The sequence below is a fragment of the Microcebus murinus genome, chromosome 7, assembly GCF_040939455.1.
Source record: "Microcebus murinus isolate Inina chromosome 7, M.murinus_Inina_mat1.0, whole genome shotgun sequence".
NCBI lineage: Eukaryota > Metazoa > Chordata > Mammalia > Primates > Cheirogaleidae > Microcebus > Microcebus murinus.
In genome coordinates this window covers 70,974,332-70,997,330 of record NC_134110.1, presented here as the reverse complement: position 1 = coordinate 70,997,330, position 22,999 = coordinate 70,974,332, and the positions used below count along the sequence as shown (strand labels likewise).

Sequence of the window (22,999 nt, the reverse complement as noted above, 5' to 3'; positions counted from 1 at the left end):
TGTATCAAGGTTATTAAGTATGAAATGTCTGATTTCCTTAAATACTAAGTTTTGACAGTTGCTATCTGACATTTCAATTTGACACTTCTTGGGGTTTTTTTTTTTTTATTGTGAAGGTACATCCTCGTACTTTAATGTACATTTTGGCTTGTGATTATCTTTGAAATTTTTTTTTAGAGCAATTTTTGTGATACCATGGATAAGTCAAAAATTTATGCTATTTTTTAATGTGAATACCATCATGGAACTAATGCAGCACAGACAGCTCGAAATATCAGTGAAGTGTTTGGGAAGGACGTGGCTAATGCATGCACAGTATGTCAATGGTTTGAGAAGTTCCATTCTCGGGATTCTAATCTTAACAATGAGCCATGTGGGCGACCTGAGATCAAGGTGGATAATGATGAGCTGAAAGCTGTAGTAGAAGTAAATCCATCTTAACCTACACATGAATTTAACATTTAACATTACTCTTCCAACAATATTGGACCATTTGAAACAAACAGGCAAGGTAAAGAAGCTGGATAGATGGGTTCCACATGAATTAAATGAGTGTCAGAAGATAAATTGTCTTGAAGCTTGCCTGTTTTTGCTGTCACAACATAAAGGCAAACCATTTCTATACCATATTGTTACATGCAATGAAAAAATGGATTCTTTTTGATAATTATAAGCATTAGGCACAATGGTTGGATAAAGATGAAGTACTGAGATGCAGTCCAAAACCGAACATTCATAAAAAAAACTAATGGTGTCTGTTTGGTGGTCCAGTGCTGGTATCCACTACAGCTTCATGAAACTAGGTCAATCGATTACAGCAGATGTCTACTGCAACCAGTTGGATGAAATGATGAGGATGCTTGTGATTAAGCAGCTGAGATGGCCAATAGAGACAGGCCAGTCCTCTTGCAAGACAACACTGTCACATAAACAACATTGCTCAAACTACAGAAGCTGGACTTGGAAAACTCAGTCATCCACCGTATTCACCAGACCTTGCACCAATGGCCTACCGCTTCTTCTAGGCTTTGGACCACTTCTTGCAAGGAAAGATATTCAATTCTCAACAAGCTGTGGAAAACACCTTTCACGATTTTATCACCACTCGTTCTCCAGGCTTCTTCCCTGGCTTGTTCACTGCTGGCATGAGCTACAGTTTAGGCACGTACTTTGATTAATTGTACTGCTTCTTGTATGAGATATAATAAACTACGCTTTTAATTCGAAATCGGACATTTCAGATTTAATGACCTAATACTAGCAGCACATACGAAGGTGATGTACAGAGGCCTTTCGAAACGTAAGAATGTTGAATGAAGACAGAAAATTTAATTACACAGATTTGGGAGTAGAGGTGACAATTAAGGCCATGAGGTTGAGAAGGATGGCCAAAGGAGAAAGTAGAAAAACACATGTTATATATATATTCAGAGGACACATTGAAAGTACAGAATAAGAAGACTCACGAGAAATGCGGGACTGTGAAGAAGGAAAATTCCATGATTTATAATTTACATAGGACAGAAAATCACACATAGAAGTTATAGTAACATTCTGTATAAACCCTTTTTTGTTTTAAAAAATGCTTGGTTGTAGAATTAGGTCTCTTAACCATCTTTAATAGCAGTGAAAAACAAAATACATTGGAGCCTACCTTTTCTATGCTCAGATGTTAATATTTTAACTAATAGGAGTATCTAAGGACTATTCTACCCCTAATGAAGATGTTGTGTTTTATAGGAAAAACTCAGGACTATTCTGCGAAGCCACATTACTGTCCAGTAAATCACAGTTTGGATACTACCATTTCTGCATCTCAAAAGGTGACACTCTGTGATAAGACTATTCCATACTCCACAGCAATAATAAGTTCACTCTTAGCTGAGGGAAATTCAGGTAAATATTTACTATAAAAATTTTAAAATATTTACTATAAAACAGTTTGTAAATGATGCCATTTATCTCACAAATAGATGTTCAGTAGATTTGCCATACACTAAGGTTTGTCTTCATTTCCTCAGTACGATAAATGCCTTCTTAAGTAGGAAAGCACTTCAAATCCCAGAAGATGGGAATGCTGACATGTAATAATAGCCCAAAGGGTATTTCATGAATATCTAACTAGGGAGAGAGTACCGAGAGGAGGTTTTGCTTTATGTAAAGGTAAAATTTTTGTTTATTGAACAAATATGTAGGTCTACTTTATATTTGGAAAAAAGAAAAAAAGAAACACCAGACCTAAAACCAAAAACTTAAAAAGTGGGTTTTGGCCCAAGAGTTATAGCATATAAAAGGCAGTGCATTTTCTGGGCGGTAAGGGGAGAGATAACCTTAAACTTCTGAATGTTTCCTGAAAAATAACAGTGTCCCCCAAAATACTGGTGTTCCACATCGGCACAATCATAAGAAAATTAGCTTTTATGCCTTATTTCTTTTTCATGTAATTTTACTCATTGCTCTATATCCGTCTCCACCTTTTTAACCATTCATTCTTTGCTCTTCTACAGAGCGTCTACAGCCTGGTTTAGCCCAACAGTGGATCCAGAGCAAAAGGGAAGACATTGTGAACCAAATGACAGAAGCCTGCCTCAACCAGTCGCTAGACGCCCTTCTGTCCAGGGACTTGATCATGAAGGAGGACTATGAACTTATTAGTACCAAGCCTACAAGGACCTCAAAAGTCAGACAATTACTGGACACCACTGACATCCAAGGAGAAGAATTTGCTAAAGTTATAGTACAAAAGTTGAAAGATAACAAACAAATGGGCCTCCAGCCTTACCCAGAAGTACCTGTATCTTCTAGGCCACCATCTTTAAATTTACTTCAAAATAAAAGCTTATAAGTGAGTCTTTTACAAGAAAACAGTTGGTTTATAAAAGGATATTTATGTCTCTGTTGCCTTGATATTTTTATAAAATCCACATGAGAATTGGAGGCTTTACTGAAGATTCTGCTTTGAGTAAATACTAGTCTCCTTCTGTGATATTGCCATATTTTTTTAAATTAATATAAGTAAAAACTTGCATTTTTCTATATAGCTCCATTTTTTTGTCACTTTTGTTAATTGAAACTATTTTTTAAAGTGTAATAATTATTCTTCTTGTTCATAACAGTGTCTTAAGATATGATGTGTTTCTGATGGAAGCTATTTTCACACTCACTTTCCTGATGGATTATTTATTACTTGCCCAAGATGCAGTTTGACTTTATTAAGTATATACCCTTTATACACCGGAGATGATACACATTCCTAGCCTATGATCCTAGATTCAAATGTTCTCCGAAGGGTTATTCATTTTAAACTATGTTATTCAGATTACATTTGAAAGCTTTATTTATGAATTCTTTTTTTAAAAGTTGCTTCAAAGGTGAAACAATACAAAGTATGTAAAGAAAAAAATAAATCTTTAAATACTGGTTATCTGCCCCTACTGTTAGCCTCAACCACTGTCCCTAACAAGCAAAGTAACCAAAATTAACAGCCTGATGTATAATCCTTCTGCACCCTTTTTTCCTGCTCATATTTAAAGCATATGCTTATTTCCAAGTGAGCCTTTTGTTAATATCATTATTATCATTGTAATACATTGTACTGCAACCTGCTTTTTGCACTTAATAGTACAGCATGTACAGCTTTACGGATCAGATCTCAATCTAACTCGTTCTTTTTAATTGTTGTATAATATCTGGGCTGCTTTTTCTATTTTTTTAACTTCTTCACACCAAGTTCAACCACATAAACGTACGGTGTAAGCTCTTTTTTTGGTTGATGGGTTATACTACTAAATTGAAAACCTACAAGGAAGAATAGCCCTTTTCTGAAACTGCTTAGCAAAATCAGCAAAAGGTGAGATACAGGATAAATTTGGAAGTACAAACTTTTAAGAGCCACCAGACCCACAACCTGAAAAAAAGTTGAATAAGAGAAAAAGCAATTAGATGGGATTGAGGCAATTAAATATTTTATTTGAAATATAAAACAATTATTTTAATGTCTATTTTGGAGCTTGACATTAACCTGCAGTACCACTTACTGTGCCTTTAAGAAATATGGAAATCAATAGGGAAAAATGAAAACTAAACATATGAATTGTCTATTAAATTTTAAAAAGTGTTAAGATAAAGATTTAATTTGGGGCCGGGTGCAGTGGCTCACGCCTGTAATCCTAGCTCTCTGGGAGGCCGAGGCAGGCGGATTGCTCGAGGTCAGGAGTTCGAAACCAGCCTGAGCAAGAGCAAGACCCCGTCTCTACTATAAATAGAAAGAAATTAATTGGCCAACTAATATATATATACAAAAAATTAGCCGGGCATGGTGGCGAATGCCTGTAGTCCCAGCTACTTGGGAGGCTGAGGCAGGAGGATTGCTTGAGCCAGGAGTTTGAGGTTGCTGTGAGCTAGACTGACGCCACGGCACTCACTCTAGCCTGGGCAATAAAGTGAGACTCTGTCTCAAAAAAAAAAAAAAAAAAAAAGATTTAATTTGGGAAATAATAGAGAAAAAAACTTCTTTTAAATGCTTTTCCTTTTTGTCTATATTCTAAAAAATTTATTTTGCATATTGATGGCCTCCAATTAACTTTTATATCGATTAGAAGTGATATTTCTGGATTGATGAAATGAACTTTGCCCTGCTCTTTGCAGTTTCTGCAGAGATCTGAAAACTCATAATCTGTCATATGCTTATAGCTATGTGCTTACCAACCACTTTCTCCTACAATTTGCTGTACGGAAGACACACATGTATCCACCCATCTTCACAGCTCTGCAAAGTTTCTACATGGATAATAACATTGATGAATAAGGAGATGGTGTCAAGGATCAAAATGAATCTGCAGTGAGCTCCCATCCCTTCATAGCAGCGATGTTTAGGGGAAGACGAGGCTGCATATGACCAGTCATAGCATAGAATAGGTACTTGCTAAACAACTCTTTAATGAATAGCTGTATGGAATGAAGGCTGGAGAAGGGGAAAAGATGTTTCCTTTAAATCACTTTTCCCAAAACGTAGTACAAGTACAGCTAATGTAAGTGGGATTATTTTAGGCAATTATGTAGACACAGCACTAAATAACATTTGAGTCATGTAGTAAGGAAGATCTTTTTTGAACCTGCTAATTAAGTAAAGGAGAATGTCTCAATTTTCTGTTATCACCTTTTTATCTCCCTTGTTAACAAAAAGAGACTAGGCTTTGGGCTCAGAACTTCAGAAACAATATTTAGCAAGAATTTGATAATTATTTTTTAATTGTATTCAGTTTGAAAATGAAATTATACATATGATATGTACTGTTATTTATAATATATAGTTTCATTTTGTAATATTCAAATAAAAAGACAACTTTAATTATTAAGAAAATCAAAGGTTAGCATATGAACGTGCCAACAGTCATAGAAGTAGTAGGAAAATGACAGATTAAGATTTGGTCTCTGCAGGAAGGGACCTAATAATCTTATGTTTTAACTAGATAGTACTAGATAATGCTAGAGATATTCCTTACAGCATATTTTAAGACAGTGCTACCCTTTAAGAAAAGGATTTGTTCTATAAAATGTGTATTCAGTCAAAAGGCTGCAGTCAAGGAACCAGAAGGCCACATGTGCCCCTGAGGTCACGAGTTCCCCTTTCCTGCCAGATTTGTGCATAAAATAATTTCTCTTTAGGTTCACGGATCTGTTTTCCTGATGTCCGAATGCCATACTTGTCTTCAGAATTTACAGTCTCTAAGCTGAGATTTGATTAAAAAATTTTACTTTTGTTTTGCATCCAATTTGAAGTCTCAAAACAATTTTAGTCATGTTTTGCAATTTGGAAAGACTTTCGCTTAAATATGATAATCGGATAAATAGATTAGGATCTACAGCTCAGTTCTTTAGGAAACGTCTTCGAAAGGGACAAGCACTTGAATCACGACAGCAGAAGAGTCAGGCTGATATAGGAGGAACAACACAAGAAGCAAAACCAAGTTGTGCTGAAAGTTATGCTAAAGAAATTTTCAAAAAAAGTATGAAAGATAGGGGCGTTGCAGCAATAGTATCAAGCGGTGAAGGCTGGTTTTTATTTCCCTTTGTCATTAATCCTCTGTCCATCCTCACCCCTCTCAGTCAAATACTCCATTTTTTAACTTATGAGAAAAATTATGCCCAATTGGGAAAGAAGGAAAATCAGTAGACTTTAATGCTTAGCCATCCTAACAAGCATCTCAATAGTTTCAGAAATGTGTTTCTGGCCAGGCAATGGTGGTGCATGCCAGTAATCCTAGCACTCTGGGAGGCTGAGGCGGGAGGATTGCTCAAGGTCAGAAGTTTGAGAAATGTGTTTCTTCTCTAAAATCATACCTCCCATCTCACAGAGCCTAGTTCCCAAACTACCACTTGCTTTTTCTCTTTTTCTACCGGATCATTTCTTTTCAACTTCAAACACCCAGATTTCCTTTAAAAACAAAATTTATTTGCCTGACCTATTGCTTCTAATACTTTTCCTGGAAATTTTTCTACATTGCCTCTATTTTTGTTAGCAATTTCTTAATTATTTACAATTTGATGTCATATAATTAATGAATGAGTTGAAAGGAGCAAGGATGCATCTGGTGCTTCAAATTCCTCTACAGTAAAAATGTTAATAGATGTTCAGCTAATGATTAAATGCTTCTTTTGATAAAGGGGGAGTTTATTGCCTCTTCAGGCAATTTATTTCATCTCTAAATAATACTATCAGCAATTTCATACGTTGATTTAAAAATCGATTTCCCTGTAGTATGTATCTATTGGTCCTGGTTCCAAACCTTGGGATAATTTATAGGGTCAATCTAATGCCTCCTCCATATGACAGCATTTTATATATTTCCAAGCAACTCTCCTGTTTCTGAGGATTTTTTTTTTCTGCTTCAGAATAATTACCATTTCCTTCAATGGTTATTTAAGATGCAAGGTCTATATTCCTCTCCAAGTATGATAGCATAACTGAACACAACACTCCTAGTCAGGTCTTACCAACATAGTTGGGATATCTCCTCCTTTAAACTTAAATAAGATAATAAAAGCCCATTTTTTTAGCAGTCACATGTCATTGTTGAATTGATATTTACTAGCTAACAAATCTTTTGTTTTTATACCTGCGTTGTTTTGCCTCCTCCCTTTTTATGGTCAAGAAATTAAGTTGGGTTTTTAGGCCAATATATTACAATTTGCCTTTATCCCTCTTGATTTTTTTATCTCTGTTATTTTTATTTTTTTCTCTTAATTTTTTTAAATGCACCCCTAGTTCCAGTCATTCAAAATGTTTTTTATTCCTAAATCTGAAATCTAGCTTTTCAGTCTCAAATTTGACAAACTTACCTTTTATAATTTCATCCAAGCTATTAATTAAAATGTTGAGTGGTGCTGGCCCAAGCACAAGGTCTACAAAATGCCACAGACCTCTTCCCTTCAACCTGACAAAGCTCATCACTATTTAGGTACAATCATTCATCTATCACTAATGAATATAATTGAAATTTTTTTCAAGTGTTTCACATAAAAAAATATGGAATCTACAGTTTAACCCAGATGATCTTTATTTCCAGGTCAGTTTTTAAATCACTTCTTTTTATGCTGCAAGTATGTTAGATTATTAAAACGGGGCGTGTTTCCTCTCTTAAAATATTAAATGGGTATTGCTCAGGCTCTGCTTATGAAATCTAGTGCAAAGCACTGTGTGCACCAAAATCCCATGATTTAGGGATAATTTCTTCCAATAGTGATACATTATTAACTATGTCATAGTTGATTGAAAGTGTTTTAGTTTTTACCTAATGTCCTTTCTCTGCTTCAGTAGCCTATTCAGGATACTGTTAGGGTACAGAAAATGATTCCCCAAAATATGGCACACAGGCATGCTGAGTGCTTTAGTAAATTGAAAGGTCTCAGGAATAGGCCTCAGAATCAAGGTTCCTCCAACCTTTTCTTTTTATTTCCTCCCACTAGCACAGGAAGGGACTTGCTCTGGAATTTCCTTTTCTGACCAAGAAAGCATATTAAGCTAACTAGTGACTTGGGTGGATTTAGTTCTTTTTTTTTTTTTAGAGACACAGTCTCACTCTGCTTCTCAGGCTGCAGGTTGGAGTACAGTGCTACAATCATTGCTGTCTGGAGCCTCAAGTTCCTGGGCTCAAGTGATTCACCCATCTCAGTAGCTGGAACTATAGGTATGCACCACCACACTCAGCTGTTTTTTATTTTTTTTTATTTTTGCAGAGATGGGGTCTCACTATGTTGCCCAGGCTGGCCTCAAACTCCTGGCCTCAATCATTCCTCCCACCTGGCCTCCCAAAGTGCTGGGATTACAAGCATGAGCCACCATGCCTGGCTGGGCTTACTTTTTAAATACCAGATGAATATTTAGGCTGATAAAGTCTGGTAAAGAGATGCTGTTGATCTGAAATATGATAGTGCGAGGGGGTTGGGAGAAGTTGTTAGACTGAAAACAAGAATATTTTGGAGGTAGAATCTTGTGATTAAATGCATATATATAGTGGGGGCTTAAATAGTAGAGAAGAGTAAGTGAGGGACAGAAGAGTCAAGCTTATCTGGATAGATGGTATTTTTGCTGAGAAAGGAAACACAAGGAAATCAAATTTGGGGTATATATTGCTGTGAGGAATGAAGAAGTCAGTTTTGGAATGTGGAGTTTCCTATGGAGCATGCCAGTTGGCAGGCCTAGTCTGAAGTGAACCTCAAGTTCAAAAGAGAGGGCTGACTTTGGAAGCACTGATGTCTAGATGACAATTAAGACCACAGAGCAGGATGAGGTAGGTCAGGGAAAGGGTGTAGAGTAGGAAGATGAGAAGGCTCAGATTGAACCTTGAGTTAGAACAGTACCTAAAGCACTCCAGCAGGAGAGGACCAAGATGCAGGGATGTTTGGTATCACAAAAGGGAAGAGAATCATTAGAAGAGAAGAGAATGGTCACCCACATCAAATGGGGGGGAGAACTGAAAAGCTTCCTCTGGATTTAGAAACCAGGAGGGTGTGTTAGTCATTTTTGGCAAGAACAATTTTAGGGAAGCGGTTGTGACAGAAGCCAGATGAAATGAGCTGAGGAGTGAATAGAGAATGACAAGTGACATGCAAAAGTGAAATTTGCTGTAGACAGCTCTCTCAAGAAGTCTGGCCATAAATAACTTAAGCTATTGGTGTGAGTGTAAATTGATACAAACTCTTAGGAGAGAATTTGCCAATATACATTAATATTTAAAATTTTGTTGCAGGTATATAATGCATAGTGATCAAGTCAGGATATTCAAGGTGTCCATTGCCTGAATACAACACATTTTTATTAGGTGTAGTCATCCTACTCTGCTATCAGACATGGAATTTTTCCTTCTCTCTTACCATATGTTTGTACCCTTTAACCCACTTCCGTCCATCCTCCCCTCACCCCTGCTCATCCTTCCCAGTCTGTGTTATCTATTTTTCCACTCTCTACCTCTATGTGTTCACATTTTTAGCTCCAACATATAAGTGAGATCGTGTGATATTTGTCTTTCTGTGTCTGACTTAAGATAATGACCTCTAGTTCCATCCATGCTGCTGAAAATGACATGATCTCATTCCTTTTTATGGCTGAATAGTATTCCAGTGTGTGTGTGTGTGTGTGTGTGTGTGTGTGTGTGTGTACCACATTTTCTTTATCCATTCATCTGTTGATGGACACTTAGGCTGATTTCCTATCTTTGCTATCTTGAATAATGCTGCAGTAAACATGCAAGTGCAAGCATCCCTTTGATATACTGATGTATTTTCCTTTGGGTAAATCCCATTAGTGGGACTGCTGGATCAAATGGCAATTCTATTTTTAGTTTTTTGTGTGTTTTGAGACAAGGTCTCACTCTGTTGCCTGGGCTAGAGTGCAGTAACTCAATCATAGCTCACTGCAGCCGCAAACTCCTGGACCCAAGCTATCTTCCTGCCTCAGCCTCCCGGGTAGCTGGGACTGCAGGTGCGTGCCACCACACTGAGCTAATTTTTCTATTTTTTATAGATATGGAGTCTCACTGTGTTGCTCTGGCTGGTCTTGAACTCCTGGCCTCAAGGAATCCTCCTACCTCAGCTTCCCAGAATTCCAGGATTACAGGAATGAGCCACCACACATGGCCTATTTTTAGTTTTTTTGGAAATCCCCATACCGCTTTCCATAGTGGCTATACTAGTTTACGTTCCCACCAATAGTGTATAATAGCTCCTTTTTCTCCAAATCCTCCCTAACATCTGTTATCTTTTATCTTTCTAACAATAGCCATTCTGAAGGGGTAAGATGGTATCTCATTGTGGTTTTGATTTGCATTTCTTTAGTGATGTTGAGCATTTTTTCATATACCCGTGGCCGTTTGTGTTTTCTTTTGAGACATGTCTGTGAATTTTCATATGGCAAAAATCTTTAGTGTAAGGTTTTTCGGTGGCAGTGAAAAGAAAAGACAGAGAGAAAGAGTGGGGGCCAAACCACGTTGCTTTATTATACTCTCATGGACGAGGTTCTGGGGCCCCAAGAGAGGGGGGCCCCAGAAGTCGCCACTGTTTGAAGGGGTTGAGGCCTTTTATACCCTTAGGGCCTGGCTAGGGACTTTTGGTGGGAAGAGCTGGGGATTTTAGGAGGGGCTGGAGATATTTGTGGACATCTGGGTGTGGTTCCTCTCAGCAGGGCTTGGCAGTTTTGTCCTTGGCAGGTCTGGTCTCTTGAGCCTTTTCTTTTTTGATCTAGGGAAAGGAGGGGGGCCTGCCACCAGCCTTACATTTAGATAGGGAGATTATCCTGAATTTTTGGAGTGGGCTCTAAATGTAATCACAAGTATCTTTAAAGAGGGAGGGAGAGAGAGAGATATTTTATTATCAAAGAAAAAAGCCTGTGATCAAGGCAACAAAGAACTATTTGAAGACCCTATGCTGCTATCTTTAAGATGCAGGAGGGGACCAGGAGCCAAAAATGCAAGGAATGCAGCTCTAGGAGTTGGAAAAGGCAAGGAAACTGATTCTCCCTCAGAAACTCCAAAAGGAACCAGCCCTGCTGACCTTGACTTTAGCCCAGTAAAACTGATTTCAGACTTCTGGCCTCCAGAACTAGAAGAGAAAAAAATTGTTTTGTTTTAAGCCTCTAAGTCTGTGTGTTGTGGCAGCAGTAGAAAAAAACCTAGCCCAACACAGTTTTAACTTCCTATCTTGCAATCACCTGCTTATTTGTCAGTATACCCCACCAGATTATAAACTCCTTAAGGACAAGAATTATGTCTTATTTACAGTGACTTTCAATAAGCCTAGCAGTGTGCTTGTCAACTGATATTTCTTGAATATTGTTAAACTATAGCGTATCTCCATAATAGAATATATATACATCCTTAACATGAAACTGTAGAAAAAAAAATTTTGTTTTTTGAGATGGAGTCTCACTCTGTTGCCTGGGCTAGAGTGCTCTGGCGTCAGCCTAGCTCACAGCAACCTCAAACTCCTGAGTTCAAGCAATCCTTTTGCCTCAGCCTCCCAAGTAGCTGGGACTACAGGCATGCGCCACCATGCCCGGCTAATTTTTTTCTATATACTTTTAGTTGGCCAATTAATTTCTTTCTATTTTTAGTAGAGACGGGGTCTCGCTCTTGCTCAGCCTGGTTTGGAACTCCTGACCCTGAGCAATCCTCCCGCCTTGGCCTTCCAGAGTGCTAGGATTACAGGCATGAGCCACTGCGCTCGGCCTGTAGAAAAATATTTAATGTCATTAAAAAGTGAACAGAATATATTTAGTGAAAACCATGAGTTTCCAAAATACATATACAACTTTGATTCAAAATCTATAAATTATCTATGTACTATATGTAGAATGTACAAAAAACTTAACAATCTCTAGATGTTGAGATTATGATCATTTTATTTTAATCTTTTAAACTATCTGTATTTAAATTTGTTTCTATAATAAGCAGGTATTTGTTTTGTAATAGAAAAGAAAAATATGGTGCTTTAAAAAGAATGCTAGTCACGCATGATCCATGCGTAGTCAGCTTGTGCGCAGCTTGTGCACCGTGGGGATGAAAGGCATGCCATTGTTCCGGTCGGGGTCCTTGCCTGCGAGAGTGGCCACTGCGTTGGTGCTCTGGGGCTTGGACCCTGGCTAGCCAGAAAATAAACCTCCTCTTGTGTGATTGCAAAAAAAAAAAAAAAAAAAAAAAGAATGCTAGTCAACAACAGTTAAGCTGGTCAATAGTCAATAATGTAATACGGTCAGGTTTCAGTCTGAAACATCAATTCTTGGCATGCCCATGGTCGAACAATGACCAGACACACCAAAGTAAGGCAAGCACAAGAATGAGGTTTATTGAGGAAAGAGCGATAGGATTATAGGGAAAGACCAAGATATAGGTGTATAGACCGTGATACATAAACCACAGATGACTGGACCCATTGTCGCAGCAAAAGGAAAGGCTCAAAAAGGGACTTGGTTATGGTCTGCATCTTGTTTTATAGTCCCCTGATTGGAACCTCCCTAGTGGCTCAGATGTCACCATGGAACCACTCTGGACAGTTGGGAGTTGCATTACTATGCATGCAGGTTATTCTAGGTCAATTTCAGGACTCTATGGTACCTATGCTGCTTGGCCTGTGGGCTAGAGAGTCTTCTGCATTCTTTTGCAGCCGATGCACTAAGTTGATTGGCAGATTCATAGGGTATTCCCTACTCCCCAGGTATGGAACAGGACCAAGATGGGGGCCTCCTTCCCAGGTGGGGCAATTGCACCAAAGCAACAGCACCTGCTTTTGTCCCTAGGAGACCTGGAATCCCTTGCTATCTACCTGATAATACTGCTCTTGAAAAGATAAACTCTTGCACAGGATATGAAATTAGCAGCTTCCTCATGGCAAGAAATGATTAGTACCTATTATTTCTAATCTTTTCAGATGAACTCTTTAAAAATTAGTATCTCTTTAACAGCAAAGGAAAAAAGGGGAAAAAATGACTTCAACTAAATTTATTTTAGGAGCCTCCCTCTTTCTTGATATCTCTTTTATCTTGTGCATATGCAAAATAAATAGTCATCAGAGAATAGCACTAGGGCACTTCTGAGTACTTGAGCAATGGTAGCCCTATTTAGCAGCCACCAAAGGTGTTTGGCTTCTAGAAGTCAAGCCGGTAGGACTAAGACTGAGCTGAAGCTCCAGAAAAAAAAATGTCCAGCACATCATTTGCCCTGTAAGAGAAGATGGCTTTAGATTTCTAGGGAAGTAACTTCATAACTGCTCTTCTTCATACTGGCAAAATCCTTCACTGACCATAACCATTTACCATTTGGAAAAATCAGATCCCCTTTTCTTTCTTTATTTCCTTTCCTAAACCACAAGCACCCTCTCTTACTCCTTCTCCCTAAGTATAGATGTGAGGACTGAACTATGATCTTTTCTTTTGCCCAAAAATTCCTTCCTAAGGAGACCTGGTGAGTCACACTTACACATGGTAAAATCTCACTGAATAGGTTTTCTTTTTTTTTTTTGAGACAGAGTTGGGCTTTGTTGCCCAGGCTAGAGTGAGTGCTGTGGCGTCAGCCTAGCTCACAGCAACCTCAAACTCCTGGGCTCAAGCAATCCTCCTGCCTCAGCCTCCCAAGTAGTTGAGACTACAGGCATGCACCACCATGCCCAGCTAATTTTTTGTATATATATATTAGTTGGCCAATTAATTGCTTTCTATTTATAGTAGAGACAGGGTCTTACTCTTGCTCAGACTGGTTTCGAACTCCTGACTTTGAGCAATCCTCCCGCCTAGGCCTCCCAGAGTGCTAGGATTACAGGCGTGAGCCACCACGCCCAGCCATTAAATAGGTTTTCTTAACCAAATATAGTGTGGTTTACTTCCCAACCTGATTCCAGGTATAGCATTAACATCACCTGAAAGATAGAAGGTCCCCCTCATCTTAACTCTAGCATCCTAACAGATTCTTTTCTTAACTCCAGAGATCCTCCTGTCTGGACCTCCCAGAGTGCTCATACCTTTATCTTAACTTAAGAATTTCCTTTCTGGTCTTTTAGACAAAGCTAACTCTTTAGGTCAATTGTCAGCAAAGAATCCCTAAACCCACCTATGATTTGTAAGCTGAGATGCTTGGCCTTTTCGGGCCAAACCAATGTATGTTTTCCATGTATTGATTTATGACTTGCCAAATCAATGTTTGCCTTCCATGTATTGATTTATGACTTTCCCTGTAAATGCCTGTCTCCCTGAAATGTATAAAAACCAAACTCTATCCTAACCACAGTGAATCCACTTACTCAAGGCTTCTTGGGAGTGGCTCCGGGCCATGTCCTCAAGTTTGGTTCAGAATAAACCTCTTTTAGTTATTTCAGAGTTTGGATTTTTCTGTCCACAGGTGCAAGATGCTGTATGCCCTGTTTATTAAAACAATACCCAGCAATTAGACACAATGCTGTGGGCTTTCCAATCATGACATGGGCAGAAGCCATGCTTTTCTCAGGTCAAGCCTCAAAAAAAAAAAAAAAAAAAAAAAAAAACTTCACTTCAGGAAATCAGAGAACTTTCTTGTTGACCTAAGACCGATATCTGACTTAGCTGATGGCAGATTCAAACTAGATAAGACTGAGGGAGCATGACTGGATTTTCCCCCAGAGAAGGAAGTTTGACTATTTTTATCAGTTATCAATCACAGTAACACAACTGTCCAATTGTTTGGACAGAGAGAAAAAGTACAAAGAGTATATCTTTTCTTTCTGGAATTTCTAATAGCTTTTCTTAAAAAACCAAGTGGGCATATCAAGTCATCTTTCAAATGCATAGTTCTTACTGATTTATGATGGGGTTAGAGAGTAAGGGTGTGGTTTAAATGATCAGATGTTCTGATTGTTTAGAAAAGATATAAATAGATTGGATATAAATAATATGGATTTATTTTCCTGCACTTTACCAATCAAAAATAACTTCCGTCTTGTGGAACATATATTTTTGTGTGATTTATTAAGATAAAACTGAGTAACCTCATTTTCTGGACTTTCACAGGGGGAACCTGTGCTTTGCATAGGCCAGGGGTCCTCAAACTTTTTAAACAGGGGGCCAGTTCACTGTCCCTCAGACCGTTGGAGAGTGCGCACTGTGGGACCGGGACGAGTTGGCTGCTAAGCAGGACAGCCAGTGGTGGCAAAAACTCCCGGAGGGCCGGATAAATGTGCTAGGCGGCCGGTATGTGGCTTGCGGGCCGTAGTTTGAGGACGCCTGACATAGGCTGTCAAACCTTAATTTTTGTCTTACTGAAATGGAATCAGAACTGTACCACTTTCTGTACCATTTCTATACTGTCTCTGTAACTGTTTTGAAAGCTCTTTTTACTGCTGTAATTTGCTTCCCTTAACTTTTTGTTCAATGAGTTTGCAGTGACTCATATGTCATGTCTGGCCTGGATGGAAGAATATTTTAGCCTTATAAATACATACTGTTCTCAGAGACTCAGAGAAAACCTTTTGCATGTTCGCTTCCAGGTAAACTCACATTTTGGCATAATTATACTACAATTCAATAACAAGCATACAAAAACTTTTCCTTAAATATTCTTTGAACTTCAAAAATAATAAAATAGTGTGTTGATATAAAAGAATGCAATATTGACTTTAATAAAAAAAAAAAAAAAAAGAATGCAATATTAATGAATAAATTATAGTGAATTTAGTACCTCTTGGGGGAAAATATCCTTTCAGTAGCCATGAGGTGTCCTATTAACACTACCAAAAGCCGATTCATCCTTCAAGATTATAAGTTTTTCACTAGAAAACACTGCAGAAATTCCCAATGGGGTAGCAGAGGAAGAAGGATTTAAAAGTAGTGGCTTAGCTGACATCCTGGATACATTCTGCTAAGGAAAAAAAACCAACCCACAATTGCCTCATCCACATTGTTAGATTCTTGACTTCTTGCTGATGTACCCCCTCCCCCACAAGGAATATACTAATGAAATTTACTATTCATTCATTCTAGAAATTGCTAGTCAATACTGACCATGTGTCAGGCACTGTTCTAGGGAGTAGGAATGCAATGAAAAAAAAGATAAAATCCCTATCTTCGAAGTGTTTATATTCTAGTAGGAAAGGAAGACAATACACAAAGTTGGAATGCATCAATTTATTTAAGTGAATAAGATCCTGTACAATAGTGATTAGTATTATGAAAGCAGGAAGAAGGATCTCCTTTAGATTTAAAAAAAAAATTATTAGAGTACTTTCTTAAAAAGCAAGCTATGGGAGAATCCCCCATGAAGAGAAGGAGAATGCCAAGTAAAGGCTGGGAGAGAGAGCTCTTATAGAACAAAGGCCAGTGCTTTCAGGTGTGGTGAGAGGGGGGACACAGGACCCAAAGGAGGTCAGTATTCTTGGATGGTAGTGATTGCAGGCAAGGGACTAGGAACTGAAGCCAGTGTAGTATGCAGAGGTCAGAATTGAACAGGGCCTTTGGTGAAGTTTGGATTTCACATGCATGGAATGGAAGCCATTGGATGGATTTAAGCAGAGAAATGATTTGGTGTCATGTGACTTACGTGTTTGAAGATCACTAAGGCTGCTGTGAGGATGACCAGTGAGAGGCAAGAGCAGGGACAGCCACTTAAGAGACTATTCCATAGAGTATGCCTCTGACTCCAATGATAGGGGTAGGAATGGTCAGATTATAAAAGAGTAGAACTGATAAGACTTGGTAAATTTCTCAAATGACTGTAAAGAAATGCCCAGTTATTCAATGCTAGGCTTCCTCCATCTCTCTAAGAGAGAGCTTATTGTGCTGTGTCAGTTTATTCTTCAAAGGTCCCCAAATATTCACAGCATAGAGGCCAATCTCCTAAAGGGCAAGAAACCCTTTAAAGTTAGCAGCTTACATACATTTGCCTTTTCAAGTTCCACTCCTAGTACCACCCTCTCTGTGTTCTAAACTGTGCCAGGCAACTGAGTCATGTGTAAGGCCCCTTTCTCCTCCTTTTTTATGCCCCTGAGGAACTCTGAGTCATCATTTTCAACCCAAAAGACACTCCCACAGTCTCAGAGGCAAGTTAGTTGCTGCTTCCACCATGAGTTTATTGCAGCCCAACTAATCTTTCACATTGTGTTCTAATTTTTCTCAGCAGGCTAAGATCCCTAAGGGCAAGGATTATATTGTATTACTTGTATTCCTAGAACCTATGCCTCTCCATTTCTTTAACTGCTTGTGGAAATGACTAAATGAATGAGTGAATCATGCTAAAAATAAAGTCATTCAAGAATGGAGGGCGGATGAAGAAAAATATATATATAAATGTATTTATTACCACTGAACTGTACACTTAAACATGATAAAAATGATAAATTATATATGTATATTTTATCTCAATAAAAATTCAAAACTAATACTTGTCAATGAAACAATTAAAACATTGATACTAAACCCAGCAGAAATAAAACATAAAGCAAAACAAAAAGAATAAATCTCACTTCTGGATACCATCCCAACCCCCTAGAAAAATACAACTAAATTAAAAATGTCATTGAAAGAATAATGTGCAATGATCCACTGGGGCACCTTCCAGGATGCAAGTATTGCAAAATAAGCAAGAAAGACAATATGTTTTTTTCCATACATTCTGAAAATGTGTTCAATAAAATTCACATTTGTTCTTCCTAAAAATAAAACTACTACAATATTAAGGATTAAAAAAGTCATTCATTGTATTCATTTGGTGACAGCATATTAGAGCCTTCTATGATCATTCTTTAACCACTCTTCGCATTCACTGTTGGTTTGAGAGTTCCCAAGAATTGTCTTTGCCTCCTTCTTGTGCAATCTTATTAATAGCATTTTCCTTTCCTCTCATCCTCCCACAGATGTGATTCCCATACAAGATGGGTAGTCTGTTCTCTATGAGCTGTAGTAAACATACCACACCCAGTGAACAAGGAGAAGGCAAGCAAGACAGGGAAGAAGAAGAAAAAGTTCAAACAAAGTAGAACATCGCTTTGCTGAATGACATCTATATCAGAGCGGGGCATATGATTTGACTTAGACATATATGTGCCCCTAAAGGGGTTCAGATAAATAGCACCTCCTACGGGCTTCCCCTGAATATTTCTGCCATTGCTGGAGTTTTTTCACTATTTGGGGCTTTATGTTACGCAGAGTTGGGAACCTCCATCCAAAAGTCAGGGGCAAGTTACCCCCACATCCTAGAAGCTTTCAGTGGATTTACAGCTTTCATTCAACTTTGGTCATCTATACTGCACATTGAGCCAAAAGGACAAGCCATAAAGGCAATCATATTTATGGAATATGTTATTGCACCACTTTGGCCAAACTGTGACTCCTCTGATGAGGCAGCAAATTTGATCTCGGTCGCCTACATATGTGAGTATTTTACTTTGCCCTTCAGACTCTAATCAAGGAGACTTCATAGGCGATTTTTAAAGCCCCATAAACCTAATATCTCAAATTTAGCTGAGAGCCAATCTGTTTGTGGGAAGTAGCCATTTCTATTCTAGTAATATTCAATTTTTAAACTTCAGGCCTTTTTTTATCACCCTGAAAATTGCATTCATTTATTTCAGACTGATTTTACTTACAAATTGATGAAAAATAATTGGTAATTTCAGGTCCATTACCCACTAACAGTTATTGGTGAGTGACAAACCTATAATAAGAATCTAAATCTTGATAGTTTAGTTCTGTTATATTCTATTCATTTATAAATCATCTATATGTTAAAAGCTGTGTGGACATAAAGATAAATTCTTGCTCAATGAGGTCATATCCTATTGAGAATCTAAGACATATAAAAATAGCTTAGGCAAAATGACATTCCACCAGAAATGTATAAACAAGTGCTATAATATTTCAAAGGAGAGAGAGCACATATTTGGATTGGATTTAAGAAACAGTTTCTTAGAGAAGGCAACCGTCAAGATATACTTTGAAAGATTGAATTTTAACAAACGGAAATGTAAGGGCAAAGCCAGGGGTGGTAGCCCATGCCTGTGATACCAGCACTTTGAGAGGCTGAGGCAGGAGGATCACTGGAGGCCAGGAGTTCAGGACCAATCTGGGCAACACAGCAAGACCCCATCTCTACAAAAATTTTTTAAAATTAGCCGAGCGTGGTGGCGCATGCCTATACTTCCACCTACCTGGGAGGCTGAGTCAAGATGATTGTTTGAGCTTGGGAGCTGGAGGTTGCAGTGAGCTGTGATCACACCAGTGACTACACTGCAGTCTGGGTAGAGTGAGACCCTGTCTCTCTCTCTCACACACACACAATAATAAAAATAAAAGAAATATAAGGGCATATACAAGAGAGCATCCCATGTGTAGAAAATAGCATGAGCAAAGTTATGGGAAGAGAGAAGTAAGTGCTGTCTTCTATGTGAATAGTGCCCCTAGAGTTGTACAACAGGGCAGGCTTAGTTTTTCCCACATAAGTAGAAGAAAATACTGCTGGGGTCCAGCTCAGGCAACTCTGGGGTCTCCTTCATGAACATTTTCAGAATTCAGTGAGCCACTCTAACCATAGGGTAGGGAAGGGTAGGAAAAATAAAAGTAGATAAGTTTAAGAACTACTACGCAAAATCTGTTCCTTTAGTAAATAAAAAGGAGTTTTATTTTCACAAATGTAGATATAAGATTTTTATTTCTTAAGCAATGAACTTTTGTCCTATTGAGAGTTTTCCCTTAACAATGATCCTTGCAATAATCTGTTCCTGTGACATAATTAACATAAAGTTTCATTTCACTTACTATATTCACTTACTCTACAGGCAATTTAACATTAATTAACAGCATGAATACCAAGTGGAAGACCAGAGTGCAGAAAATCTTTACGTATGCCAAGGTCTTGACTCTCATCTTAATTATATCTGTGGGTAGCTAATTCATTATTAAAGGTAAGACCAAAAGCTATTCATATGTAAGTAAATAAGCAAAAATACCCATGGAGCTAAATAAATATTATCTCTTATATCAGTAAATATTAGCTACTATATTACATGAATATTAACCTACTATATAGTTCTTAGGGACTGAATTAAACTGATTAGTAGGCTAACATTACAGTTTAAAGAAAAGGTTATGGAGTCCCACATGTAGGCACTATTGAATGTTCTGACCATAAAAAGTAAATCTTATCTAGCTTTTCAGTTTTCAGTGACTTTTTTGGCACAGTTATCTAATTTAATCATCAAAAACAATCTGTAAAATAATCAAAGCAAGTATTGTTCCACATTATGCATTAGGAAAGTGAGAACTGATATTTTTCCCAAAGCTATCCAAGAAAGACACTCATTAAACCTTTCATTTGAAAAATACTAGCTCTGTGCCTGGCACAGTGCTAAGCACTGGTTATAAAAAACAAGCAGAACATACCCCTGTCCTTCAGGAACCATGTCACCATCTTGAACATGTCTTTGAAATCTTAGATATAGACAAAAAAAATTGCCATAGTAACAAACTATGCAGTGGTCCTCAACGTTTTGGCACCAGGGACTGGTTTCATGGAACACAATTTTTCAACAGACAAGGGGCGTGGGTGGGGGAGATGGTTTTGGGATGATTCAAGCACATTGCATTTATTGTATGCTTTATTTCTATTATTATTATGTTGTCACTTGCCGCACTGATAGGGTTTTGATATGAATCTGCAAGCAACTGATTTATCATGGTCTCTGTGTGAACTTCTCTGCTAATGATAATCTGTATTTGCAGCTGGTCCCCAGCACTAGCATCACCACCTCAGCTCCACCTCAGATCATCAGGCATTCGATTCTCATAAGGAGTGCGCAACCTAGATCCCTCGCGTGTGAAATTTACAGTAGGGCTTGTGCTCCTATGAGAATTAAGGCTGCCACTGATCTGAGAGGAGGCGGAGCTCAGGCAGTGATTCGAGAGATGGGGAGCAGCTGTAAATACAGATGAAGCTTCACTCGCCTCCTGCTGTGTGTCTGGTTCTTAACAGGCTACAGCCCCAGGGTTGGGGCCCACAGAACTATGGAAAGAGCACTAGACTATCAAGTCAGGAGAACTTGATTCTAATTTGACTCTAGTAGCTGAGATCCATTTGAACACAATACTGAAACATTGACAAGTTTCAGTTCTCTCAGCCATTAAGTGAGACAGACCCTGAGGTGGCATTCCTAGGACCTTCTAGTAAAAAAAGTTCAGTGAAATGTGGAGCATTAAGAATTGATACTTAGAGGTCCAAAGTCAAAATTTATATCATTGTGTGATGAACATACCTTTTCTTATGAGCTTGCTACTTAGGTAAAACACATTTTAAAAAAACATTCTGATAATAGCAGTTGTTTTATTTATTACTAATATACTTTTATGCCATGCAAATTAGCCTCACCCAAAGTTCAGATACTTTAAATTAAATCAAAGCATTCACAATACTGTTTTTTCAACAAATATATATTGAATTCTTAAAGGAGAAAAAAATGGAAAAGAAATGGTCTTGCCCTCAAGAGATCAGAGTAGAGACGAAGGAAACCAAAATATAAACAACCAACCATAATGTACCTACCTACTAAGGACAGTAAGGCCTTAGGAGCTAGAAAATCTTCACCAAATCCCATGTGGAAATTAGAAAGAAAATGGCAGAAGTTGAAGTGAGAGTATAGCCAGGAGAAGACCAGTTAACTGTTTCCCAAAGGATCAAATATGGCATTCTTGCTTTACCTTATTGAATTTCAGACTCTGGTCATCCGTTTTTAAGCTCAAACACAGATTTTGGCATTAAGCTGAGAGTGGATCCATTCGTCAGATGGGTACACACAGATTCCAAGATTGACAAATCAAATCAGAATACAGTGACATTTGTAAGGGCAAGAAATAGAACTGTTGCTGGTCCTCCATGATTTCTTGAGGAATACATTCTCTTCCAGTAGTTATATCTGTGCTGAAACCTAAATTGTAAAGAAAATAACAGAGAATAGGGGGTATCTGGTCATCTTCCCAACAGAGATAGCGTAATTGAGTTTTTAACCTTGAATACACTCTTACCCGAGAAATGCCTGACTGGATACTACAAGGGTCACCTCTCTGCTATCTATTTTAATTAATTTATTCTTCAGGTATGTTAATACTGAGAAAATGTACAGAATACAGCAAGGACTCCATGTAACACACATACAGTTGATAAGATTTTATAATATTTGTTTCAGGCTTTTTTCTAAGAAATCAAACACTGTAAAAAGAACTAAAGCTCCATCCCTTTATCTTTCTCTCATCACCACCACTTTTTTCTCCCCAGATTAAATAATTATCTTGAAGTACATGTGAATTGTTCTTAAGTATTTTTAAAATCTTATTACATATGAATATATCCATAAATAATAGTGTCATTTCATAAGTGGTACTATACTATTTATATTCATTTGCAAATCGAGGTTTTCTCTCAACATACCCTTTTTGAGACACATCCCATCCAAATGTTGCACTGCATTAGGCATAGCACCCCACAGCAGAAAGATGGAAGAAAACTTACTCCATTTCAGGAGGAAAGTAAACTATTGAATCTTTGAGATAATTACAGATATCTCTTATGATCCTTTATATCATGATTTTTTTTCCACTTTTCCAATGAGTTGTTAAGTCATAGTTCAGGGTCCCAGCATGGGGATCACATGTACCCAGGTCCCCCTCTGTCACCCTGGGAAAGGGACAGAGGACAGAGGAGAGGTGGGGTAGAGCCAGTTCAGGTCTTCCCAGAAAACATGCCTTCTGCCCAGCAGTTGTCTTAGGCTGAGGCCCAGGATGTGGCACAGATAGACTTGTACCCATGCTGGCACCATTTGCACGCAAGACATCACCCTCTTTAGCGGTTATTGCCTGCTCACAGTAGTGATAGTCCAGGTAGTTTTTACAGCTGTTCCTGGTCTGGTTCTGGCCAAGGAAGTGGTTGTCGAAAGGGACAGTCCTGTGGTTCTTAATTTTGGTCTTGATGTCTTCTGCGATGATGCTGACTCCTAAAGACAC

General features: G+C 38.1%; 1 protein-coding gene across 2 annotated transcripts in view; it reads left to right on the top strand.

The window, feature by feature from the left end:
* The window catches only part of RIPK2 (receptor interacting serine/threonine kinase 2), a 46,466-nt gene extending 40,697 nt beyond the window's left edge, over positions 1 to 5,769 (top strand). For both annotated transcript variants that reach the window (XM_076005174.1, XM_012745605.3), the window contains 2 exons: positions 1,741 to 1,896; positions 2,508 to 5,769. In XM_076005174.1, the coding sequence (XP_075861289.1) occupies positions 1,741 to 1,896; positions 2,508 to 2,845 (494 nt within the window). In that variant the 3' untranslated portion in view covers positions 2,846 to 5,769. The remainder of the gene's footprint in view (positions 1 to 1,740; positions 1,897 to 2,507) is intronic.
* The last annotated feature ends 17,230 nt before the right edge of the window (positions 5,770 to 22,999 follow it).